The sequence below is a fragment of the Oryzias melastigma genome, linkage group LG20, assembly GCF_002922805.2.
Source record: "Oryzias melastigma strain HK-1 linkage group LG20, ASM292280v2, whole genome shotgun sequence".
NCBI classification, from domain to species: Eukaryota; Metazoa; Chordata; class Actinopteri; order Beloniformes; family Adrianichthyidae; genus Oryzias; species Oryzias melastigma.
Window position 1 is genome coordinate 25176104 of NC_050531.1, and position 11508 is coordinate 25187611.

The 11508-nt window shown below is 42.9% G+C and overlaps 1 protein-coding gene across 1 annotated transcript in view; it reads left to right on the forward strand.

Moving 5' to 3' along the window:
* The first annotated feature begins 2888 nt into the window (after positions 1–2888).
* The window catches only part of reck (reversion-inducing-cysteine-rich protein with kazal motifs), a 48920-nt gene continuing 40300 nt past the window's right edge, over positions 2889–11508 (forward strand). Inside the window, exon 1 of the mRNA XM_024261762.2 lies at positions 2889–3049. Within this exon, the coding sequence (XP_024117530.1) occupies positions 2977–3049 (73 nt within the window). The 5' untranslated portion in view covers positions 2889–2976. The remainder of the gene's footprint in view (positions 3050–11508) is intronic.

The window sequence follows — 11508 nt, forward strand, 5'->3', positions numbered from 1 at the left end:
AGCTGCAGATGCGGCCGAGATCGGAACGATTTGGTGCATTAACCTGAACCAAAACCGTAATCATAACATTAACAAAAAAAGTTCAGAACTGACTGCAGTATTTACAAAATTACATGTGAATACTGTTGTCACTTTTCATTTGGGCTAATGCTAGCTAGCACGAAAGACACGTCTGATTATCACTGTCTTTATCTTTATGACCCGTTAGTTGTGTTTCAGTTACTCCACAGCCGAGTGTTTCTAAACTTGTGTAAATGGAATTTTCAGTGTCAGGTAGAATCAGTCTGAGACGTGATTCCTTTCCTTTGTCTCAACACAGGTGAAGGTGACTGTTAGCGCACACTGCTACCGCTCCATGAAGAAGGCAGAAGCTCCTCATCATCAGCTGAGAGTACGATCAGTAATCTGAAAGTCACTTCATAGTTTGTTTACACATAAAAAGTTCTGTTGAACAGGTTATAAATGTTCTATCATAGCTACATTTCATCCCAAGAAGTCACATGATCATACAGTACATGATAGCATTTAGAGAGTTCTGGGTGTTTGTTGTATGGATGCCTGGTATTGGATGTCATTGAACCAATACCAGGGAAAGTACACAGAGATTTGCTAAGTCGACGTATATAGTTAGCCACAACCAGAAGCAAGTAAGCGGTCTTATTTGAAACCATAAATACGTCACACAGCTCCGTGCATAGAGTCCATAGAAGAGGTGACGGTTGTGGAGCAGGAAGTAAGAAAGATAAGTAAAGGTGAAGTGAGAGGGGCTTTGAAGAGGATGAAGAGTGGAAAGGCTCTTGGTCCTGATGATATACCTGTGGAGGTATGGAAGTGTCTAGGAGAGATGGCAGTGGAGTTTCTGACCGGGTTGTTCAACAGGATCTTAGGTGGTGAGAAGATGCCTGAGGAATGGAGAAGGGTGATAGAGTCAATTTTAAAGAGACACAGCAACTCATTGAGATCCAGTTTGATGAATGTAGGCTCATTCCATAATTCCTGGCCAATGACTGAAGAGATCTTTAGTCACATGGTTTTGTGACTGGCTTTAAATGAACAAGGTAAATATGTAGAAAGATCTTCATCAGAAGGAATGTTACATTTAGATAGTGAGTCTGAGGGGCAGAAGGTCACTGATAAAAGGATTAGGGTCTTGCCCCCCATTTAGAGATGTGTTTCAGGATTCATAGATCTGTGCATCTCACATTCAGCTGTAAAACATTCTGTAATGAGTAATCATTAATCATCTTTAAGTAATCATCTTTGTTGCTTACCTGCTTCTTTCCCAGCTGAATGTGTTTCAGATACAGCCGTCTCTGTGCTCTGTAGTCCCTATAGTACTATAAAGACCTGCAGCAGCTCCTGCTTGACATGAACTTATATGGTGGTTAAACCATCAACAATGACTCCCTGTTTTCACATTGCAGATTGTCAGGTTTAAATTTAAGTTTGACATGCGATTTGGATTCCGCCACTAGACGGCGCAGTGTTATGAGCTGCTGACTCACATTCAGAAGGTCATGGGTTTGAATCCCGCTCAGGGATTGTCCACGTTAAATATTTTATTTTACTTTTATATTTTAATTTTACCTCAAAACTGTTCAATGCAGGTGAAAAAAAAAACAATTTTAACGGAAAAATACATTAATTGACAAACTGGTGACATGGGGGGGGGTGATTCATTTTTGATGCTTTTAAAGGGAACATTTCTCAGTTTAAACATTTGTTTTAGTTTTTGTTGTTGGCTTGGTTCTGCTTTGTTCAGATCATCCTCTAAGTCAGCCTGATGAGTGTCAGATGATGATTTAAAGCAGAACTCATGACTCCCATCATCCCGACTGTGGCCCAGGACGACAGAGGAGGAGAGGAGTGTTTACAGTCTGACATGAGTCATTGTGGGAGTAATAAAAGATTTCTGATTTCACTACTGTAGGATGAAGTGAAGTTAGGATCCCTGCAGAGATTCGTCCACAAGCTGCATCCACACACTCTGACCACCGAGGCTTTCTAAAGATCTGCCTCTGAGTGGTCCTGGATCAAGACTCAACCCTCCTTTTCCCATTCCTCTGATATGCAGTCATAAATAACATTAAGTTGAGGGGCTTTTGGGATGTACACGTTCTTCTGTAATGAAAATGGAGCCTTTAAAGGACATGTGTCAAAGGCAAGGCCCGGGTGCCGGATCCGGCCCCCCAGATCATTTTATTTTGTTATTAATGACCCGATGTTATCTTGAGCTTATTTCTAACTCATATAATTTTGACAAAATATATTTTTATGGAGAGTAAAACATTGAAAGTTATTTAAGGTTGAAGTTGATTTATTCTGGAATATACTCCTGCTTTTCTATTTAAAATAATATGGTTTTAGAGTTTCAAAAATGTAGTTTTAGAGTGTTCAATAAATGCTTATCCTGTTCGGCCACGACCCAAGGTGTGTTTTGGATTTTGCCCCATGTGTGATTGTGTTTGATACCCCTGATCTACAGTGTATTTTACAGTTTAATCTGCAAATTAGTAAAACTTTCAACGAGATTTTAAAAACTTTTTTATTCAAGTTACAAAAATTAACAATTGAATTGTAAGAAATACAAAACGTTTCACATTTTCATTTTTAATAGTTTAATTCTCATCTTCTGGAGATGAATTCCGACGGTTTGATCAGTAAGATTTAGGTTATCTGATGAGATCATTCCAGTTTACACGTTACTTTCTTCTTCTCTGTGAATGACTTTCACTTCTACCTGAGTCATAGAATTCACGGGAAAGTTTTTGCGCGACGGGAACATGTGGAGCAACAGGAGCGCAGTTGGAACATCTGCCTGCGCGCCTCGCTGCGCATGCTCTGTGCGCAGCATGGGAGGCTGCGGAGGGAGGGAGGGGAGGAGACGGAGTTAACGGGATCCGCGGAGCGGAGGGAGTCTCGGCTCCAGACCAGTTTCCGTGTCCAGTCCACGATGCACTTTAGGACTTCAGGAAGATGCGCGTGAGTGTGCGGATAACCGGGCTGCTGCTCGCGGTCAACCTCTGCTGCGGACCGCTGCGCGCTCAGGGTGAGTGCGCGACACTTGGGACTGCTGTTAGTGCGCGTGCGTGTAGAGCTAAACTGTTGCTGTGATCCTGAGGCGCGTCTGTTTGGGTTCGTGCGTGTTTTACATGAGTTGTTTGTGTTTACTGATGAAGCTGTTGTTGTTGTTGTTCAGGTCCAGTCATTCAGCCAGTTCGTTGTCAAACTCGCGGTTATTAAAGCTCAGAACAACTTCAACGATGAACTTTAAAAGTCCAGATTTTATCTGACACTGAAACGGCGCGTGCGTCACTTTGGCGGACGGTGGGTGCGCGCGCGGCTCTGAGCCGGACGCCCCGCCCATCCTGGCTCGGTGGGACTCGGTTCTGCTCGCTCGTGCGTGTTGGCGTGCGAGTGCCCGCTCGCGGCGCGCGCTCGGGCCGGGCCTCTCTGTGAGGGGGGGTCCGTTAAAAATGTGGCGGACCCTTTGAAGTCTGCACATGCGTGCAGGATGTGGACTCGCTGAGTCCCCCTGAACACATGTGGGACATGAAAGGATCCTCATTTGGGCCGCATGTTGGACACGCGCACGAACAGTGAAGGGTCCGAGAGTCCAGAACAAATGAGGGGATGAAGCTGCAGAACTCTGCAGAACCTTCTTTCATGTTGATTTGTTCCTGGAGGCTGAGGAACATCTGGATCCAATTAGACTCTACAAAGCAGGAGGGAGGGGCGGCGGCAGCCCAGCGCCTCCATGTCCACGGAGCAGAACCACGGAGCAGAACCTAATTATAGCAGCGTGGACGGTGGCAGCTTCAGTCAGCGTCTGTGACTACTCTTCATCAGAGTGAGGCTGGAGCGCAGAGGCTGATCATAGAAGTTCTGTTGATGCAGGAGGTGATAGATAGAAGTGCAAACATCGCTGCATACAACACACCATCAAACTCCTTCAGACAGGAACACATTCTGACCTGCTTGGTCTTTGCTTTAGTCAGGGCCAACACTGCTTCGGTGGTTGGATGTCAAACGTCCCCTGAACTCAGTTTGGCACCAAACAAACCTAAGAAGAGGGTCTGAGGTCACTTACAGATGAACTCTGGTGTGATTCACTCCAGTGTTAATGTGGAGCCACTTTTATGGACCACAGAGGGGAGAAGGGACCAAAAGACAGAAGAAACCTTAAGAAGTTGACAGTATAAGAGAACTGGACTGAGTGATTCCTCCCCACAAAAAGGAAGAACCTCCTCCAAGAAACCAACATCCCTTCCATAGAGAAATATAGAGTTAATACTTATTTAATAATCCTTCTTACTCTAATACTTTTTCCTAACATCATCTTGCTAACACTACTTTTTAAACTGACCAATCAGATGACTCAGTAACAGCATGTGGTGCCTGCTGGCCCCGCCTCCACCATTTGATTGACAGATTCTCTTGAACCGCTTTCAGTGAAAGGGGTGTGGACTTCCAACAAGCTCACTCCTGATTGGTGAAGGTAGTTGCTATAGAAACGTCGCCTCAGACAGACTTGGACCAATCACTGTCCACTGGCTCCAAATGGCAACTTCTGTTTCACAGAAAAATGGTGACCAAACTGCTTTTCTTTTGTTGTTGCCAGAGGACAAAGGCATTTTCTATGGGTGATGTCACTCCCGCTCTGTCCAGTTCTAGATGTACAGTCAATGGTGGGGGCACGTGGAGTAGTGTGGAGATACTGAAATTGTCCAAAAAATAAGCATTTTGTTGCTTTCCTTCCTTAGACTTTGGGTAAAATCTTGTTAAGAAAAAGAATCCTTTTGCATGTCACCCAAGATTTTCAATGAAGGAATGCTTTATTAAATGCAATAAATAAGGAGCAGCAAGACAGTTCGTTTCTCTTGGGGGGCAAGTTATAAGATCTCATAACTTGTTATAGTAACAACGCCGTTTCCATCCTCATGCAACATTTTGAATAACTTATCAATTGCATTCTGTGGTTTAACTCAATGACACATTAGCATTTGACTGCACAGGCCCCCCCACAGCACTGCGTCAGATCTTTACCAAACTCTGTTAGTCCAAAGTATTGGTAGAGATGGTTGCTGCTGTTCTGTTCTCAGGTGTGGAGCAGTCACACTGCCTACACAGATGCATCATGGGATTGTTGACTGGACTTGAGAACGGCTCCTTTGTGTGAACATGAACTGTGATGCAGTGATCTACTGTATGTCATCAATTGTGGAACAATTGTAACTCTTGACTTTCCACTCATTAGTTCTATAGACCGTTGACTATGAAACCACATGGACTGTGTCTAGAGCCGTAAAAACGTGACGACGATGGAGTCTCTGTTCTGAAGATGAAGTAAACAGACTGCAAACATGGCTGGATGACGAAGACAAGCTGCAGCATTTCTTACAGCTGTGTTTAGTGAATTTTTGTGTTGAGAAGACCATAGAAGAGGAATGACATTGTCTTTTATACACGCTTTAATCAACAAAAGTGCATACATGTTATACAGCACAGCTCTAGTGTGTTGGTTGGAGAGTCCACTCCACAATCATTAGTCACAGCTGTCTTTTCTTCACAGCACCAGTGGACTGCTAAAAAACAATCAGAAACACTGAAACAAATGATTGAGCTCTTCTGAAGTCTTTGAGCACTTTTTTCCATTTCAGTTCATAAACAAAGCATTCTCATGAAGGAAACATAGTCCTTCTATCTGATCACAGAAAGGACTAGTGAGAAAATCTGCTGCTGTTTCCTCAGCAGTAACAATGATATCATCAGGACCAAAATGAACCCCAGGACTGAACACAAACCCAAACACCCTCAGCCCTCTCTGTACAATCACACTTAGACCAGAGGTACACACAACACCCCCATAAAACCAGGATGGAATCATATTCAAATGACAGCTATAAAGATCCAGGAGGTTTCAGACTGGACACATTTGGTTCTATTTCACCGCTCCTGACCACCAGAGGCGGAGCTTCAAGCGCTGGATGATCCTTCTTGAGAATTTATTGACAACAAAGTCACCTGTGACCTCTTGTGACCTCCCGTGAGGCTATAAACCCACGTGGCACCAGGAGCGCAGTCCCAACACTTAATGCGAGAACGCAAGGAACCCGAGGGACGGGAGCTCTGGTGGTCATCCGGAGTTTGTAGAACCGTAGTTACATTCGTAACTTTCGTTTGTTTTCCACAATAATCTGGAACAAATTTTCAGTCTGAATACACCCAAGTGGACCCTGGTCTGGGACCAGGAAGTGTCCTCAGACCCGTCTTTCAAAGTGGTCTCAGTTCGTTTCCAATCAGACTGAAGTCTGGTTCTGTCTGACTTTCCTCAGTCTGAATACAGTCCATGCTCGGAGCAGAACAACTGGACCAGAACAGCCACCCCAGCCAAGCATTACGGAGTGTTGCAGCGATGAGACCCAGCCACTCATTGAAATACTTTCTAAGCCGATGTCTTCTCAGGAACCGTCTTGCAGCATGTCTCTGCTGAACCAGCGCAGCAGTAAGAAGTGTAGAACCTGACATTGATGCAGACGTTCAGAAGTGAGTAAAACATAAAGTTTGAATAGATGAAGAATCCTGTCAGGGACTGCAAGAGGACTTATGGCTGGTTCCCACCGGACAGGGAAGCTGCACAGAGGGCTTGCGGCGTGCAGCGGATCGTTTCGGCGTCTGGTCTATTCTGTGGGCGAGCCGCGAGCGATCCGTGTCAATTCTGACAGGAAGTTACATCAAGATACATGAGAAAATCTGGTTTATTTTCAAAATAAAACTAATTCTTCACAATAAAACACCGCGATTGACAAATGTGATCATGTTTTTGTATCTGAACAGACTGTAGAGATGAAAATAAAACATACAATCACAACACACACACAGATCAACGTAGTGGGTCGACTCCAGAGCGGGGCGTGGGGCTGGGTTTTGGGTGTAAAAAAACAATAGGGAGGCAGAGAGCAGTTCTTCTTAGCAGAAACATGGGGTAATATTTTAGGTTACTAACTTACCCATGACATCAAAAACAAAAAACAGCTCTAGCAGAAGTACCTGTCAACCGTCATGGGAAAATACACGTCTGGTGTGAATTGCAGGAGAGAGCAGACGCCACGTGCACTCCACTCCACCCCGCTGTGCGGGACTTCTGCATCCAATGTGAAGCAGGCGTTACAAGAGGCCCCGCCTTTGTAATGACTGAGGAGATTGTTAGTCACATGGTTTTGTTTACAAGCTTTGGTTCAAAGCAGAAAAGTCCAGGTGATGCCAGTCTGAACAGACCAAACACAAGGTTCAGGACTCGATACGGACCAAATTCAGCTGACTCGGTCTGTACCAACAGACTGTTCCAGTCTGAATGCACCCTCAGTTTAGTCCTCAGTCCTCAGTTTAGTCCTCAGTTTAGTTGCTCAAGGAACAAAAAAACGCAACATAACATGCAGAGCAAATGTCAAGTCTGGAGTTGTTTCAACGAGAGCATGAAGTGTGAGCTGCAGGTGGACTGAGGAGCAGGATCCAACAAATGACTTGTTGGAGCATAAAAACTGTTGGTAGATTCCTGCTCTGAGAGGTCTCTGCTGCGCCGCATTTCTGTGATGTCCAGTCAGAACTGTCATACTTCATCTCTGTTTCTCCAGTGACCCTGTCATTATACATGTTCACACATGGACATACCTCACCAACAGATTTTTAATTTATCCAGTCCTGTCACTACAATGAACATGTTCTAGTTCTAATTGTCATTATTTTGGCCATCAGAGTCTCCGTCCTGCTAAGCTTCCTCAACGTCTTTCAGCAGATGGAGTTTAGTGAAGCTCTCCGTCCATCCGCACTCGGGACGCTTTGCTCCTGTTGTTTTTAGCTCCGTGGAAATTTACGGGGTTTGTTATTTTTGTCCTCAAACTCTCAGATGTCCCACAGAGTCGCGCCCACTTCAGCCCCCAAGACTCTGGAAGTGTGGGAACACCAGCGGACTGTTGACTGATGTTACACCCGGACACAACCAAACAAGAACAAAACGTTTAAAAGCAGGAATCTGTTTGATCACCTCCAGAGCAGAAACATCACCTGCTTTGTATTAAAATGTTCTTTTTCTAAATGAAAACTCCCTCTGGGTGATCTGATCCATGGATCTGCGGAGCAGCTGTGTTTCTCTGCAGATCTTTGAACAGCTCTAGTTTAAAGCAGGTGTTGCACTTTGATATCGTATCAGAGCTGCTAAACGTCCGTGAAGCGCTGCACGCTTTGCAGCAGCTGCTTTGGATCTGCAGCTCTTCTGGGCTTCAGAACTGGTTCTGAATGGACTTACCTGGTTCATCGAAGGCTAGAGAAATGAAATGAAAGCACTTATGAGTAAAAGGCCTTAATGTATTATACTATTTATATTTAAATAAGAATTATATTGATAATACATAATTACATAAATATTAATGTATATTTAAGGCATAAATTGTCTGCAAATACATGTATTTTTTATTCTAAACCTATATAATCTTATCCAGAAAAACAAATTACTTAACCCTTTAACACCTGAGGCATCGTCAGTGATGCTTAAACACTAAACCTTGAACATACTGTAACTTTTCAACTGTTAACAGGATCATTCCAGTAGATTCTGAAGGAGAAAAGCCGCTTTTCTCCTTCAGAATCTACTGGAATGATCCTGTTAACGGTTGAAAAGTGAGAGTAAATCAAAGAACATGAACTCAACTTTTCAAGCATACTTTTTCTGTTTTCGTCCTCTGTATAAAATGAAATAAAAGTTTGCTCTCTTTCATCAAACTATGCTCAACTTTCCTGTAATTTTCTGGTTCCTTATCTTCAGCGGAAAATGTTAGGAATGCTTCTTACATTTGTACATCAGTGACAACTTCCTCCTTTGAGGAAACTATTGTTTGGACTGTATTTTCTGATTGTTCTCACCCTCATGAAGCTGAACAGTTTACAGCAGCAGTGTCAAATTCAATCACACAAGAGGCCAAAATCCAAAACACACCTGAGGTCACAGGCCAAACAGGATAAACATTTATTGAACACTCTAAAACTACATTTTTAAAACTGTAACTTTTTAACAAAATTATGAACTAGATATATAGTATTACCTATGATAATTTTAGATTGAATGCTGTAAGCTGAATTTGGCCGCTGAAAATGCTACTGCGGAAAGGTGAAGATGCTGAAATTGATAGTTAAAAATGCTGAAGCTGATAGCTGAAAACGTTGAAACTGATAGCCGCCTAAAATATTAGCTAAATACAAAATTAGCCGAAAAAAAAAAAAACTGGCCAAGACATCTAGCATGTAGCTGAAAAAATAGCTAAGCATCAAAACAGGATAAAAACTGAAAAAAGCCTAGATTAGCCAAAACAGCTAGTATTTAGCTAAAATATTAGCGAAACTCCAAAATAGCTTAAAAAATCTTAGTAAATGCCAAAATAGTCAAAAAAGCTAACAGAATGACAATTTTTTAAAACTGTAACTTTTTAACATAATTATGAATAATAAAAAAAGAACCATTATTCCAGAATAAATCAACTTAAACCTTAAATAACTTTCAATATTTTACTCTCCATAAAAATGTATTTTCTCAAAATTATAAAAGTTACAAATAGGCGCAAGATAACATCGGTTCATTAATGACAATCAAATAAAATGATCTGGAGGGCCGGATAGAATTACCCAGAGGGCCGGATCCGGCCCCCGGGCCTTGACTTTGACACATGTGCTCTACAGCATTGAGAAAATCTCTGAATCCAATGTCTGTGCAAAAGCATGATGGACATCCCAGCGTTCCATGACAGATTTTCACTCAATCTAAAATGTAAAAATTGTGTTTATTTGCAGAGATTTAAAGAAGTTTAAGTTGCTATTTACAAACAAAACTTGAGAGACCCCCCCCCCCACAGTGTTGACAGGGTACAAGAAGACTAGACCACTAAATGTGATTATTGAAGAAAGTATCAGGAGTTTCTGAAGAGACCAGACCCTCACAGGAGCCCACATGTTCCTGATTGTTTGCAAATGTTCCGATTCTGTCTGAGGCACAGGATCACCGACAGATCTGATCAGGTCTGTGTAAACAAAGTCCACATACTTCTGCTCTTTCAAGTCTGAAACCCTGAGAGGACAACTGAAACTATTTAGATCCAAGTGTCTGCTGATACGAGGGAAAATGTTTGGAGTTTATCTGCTCCGGCGTGTTTACGATAAGCAGAGGTTCTTGTTCTGTGGAGGTTTCAATGCCCAACTCCAAAAGGGACCGACCTGTTAACCCATCGACAGGAAATGACCTCTGACCTGCTCAGGGTCTAAGCCATGCAGATGAGGGCTCTGCTTGCTGGCCATGAACTCTGCAGCGTTAGACTTTAGAGCTGAGTCACTCGCTGCTCTTTCATGTGGTTCTGCAAAGATGCGGATGTGTTACCCCTTTACTACACAAAGAAGTAAAACTAAAATCAACAAAAACAAGCAGACTCTCATTCATGTTTTTGGAGAAAAGAGAACAATTCTTGCTACTTTCTGTGTTTGTCTGCTGCATTAGTCTTTTGAAATAGCAGTGATCAGCAACGCCTTCCCACAGAAAAACGGTCACTGCTGATGTTCTGGATAGCCAAGATCTGAGAGCATCATTCTGTCAGTGGAAACGTCATTCACAAGAAGAATCTAGTCTAGCTGAAGACAAACGTTTAGGAGTGGATGTTCCAACAGAAGATGTCAGACTCTGCAGGCCTCAGTCTGAAGGAGAGCGGTTTGTTTGAATGTCTAAGGAGAAGAACTACACTGATGCATGAATGAAATATGCAGAATTGCATCAGAACAAACACCAGAACCCCTGTAGGATGCTGATGAATACACGAGTCCTTTAAGGTGCATTCACATCGAACGCGATTCGCTCGGCCAGCTCCAATGTTAATCAATTGTTCAGGCGCTCTCTGAGGTGAACTGAAGTCGATGTGAGCGACTGGCATGGAGCGAAAGTCTGCCAGCAACTCGATTTGAGGCATGAATCAGGTAGCACAGCCAAAATGTAAATACCTGAAGTTTGACAGGTTGCTGCGTCGCATCAGCCAATCAGGAGCTCAGCTTTGGGCATGTGACATTTTCATTGATCCTATCAGCATATTAATCTAATACAAGTGTTTTGTCCTGTCACACCGTGCCGGTTCTCTGGCTGCAGCCAGCCTCCAAGATTATCGCTCAAAACGCCGGGAGAGAGACAGTCTGCTCGGGTCTCCTGAACTGTGATATTTTACTTATTTTCCCTAAGACAATAACAAAAAAAGATACCCTAGTTTAAGTGCAAATGTGTCCGGGATATATATGTATTTTTAGATCCAACCCTCCAAGTGGAGGGATACAAAGTCCTGCCCCGCGAAGAATTGGGATTGGGCCTGGATCTTTTCAATTCTATTCAATTTTATTTATAAAGCCCAAAATCACAAGGAAAATTTTCCTCATTGGGCTTCATACAGGTAATTTTATAGATGCAGAAAATTAGTCATAAAATATAAA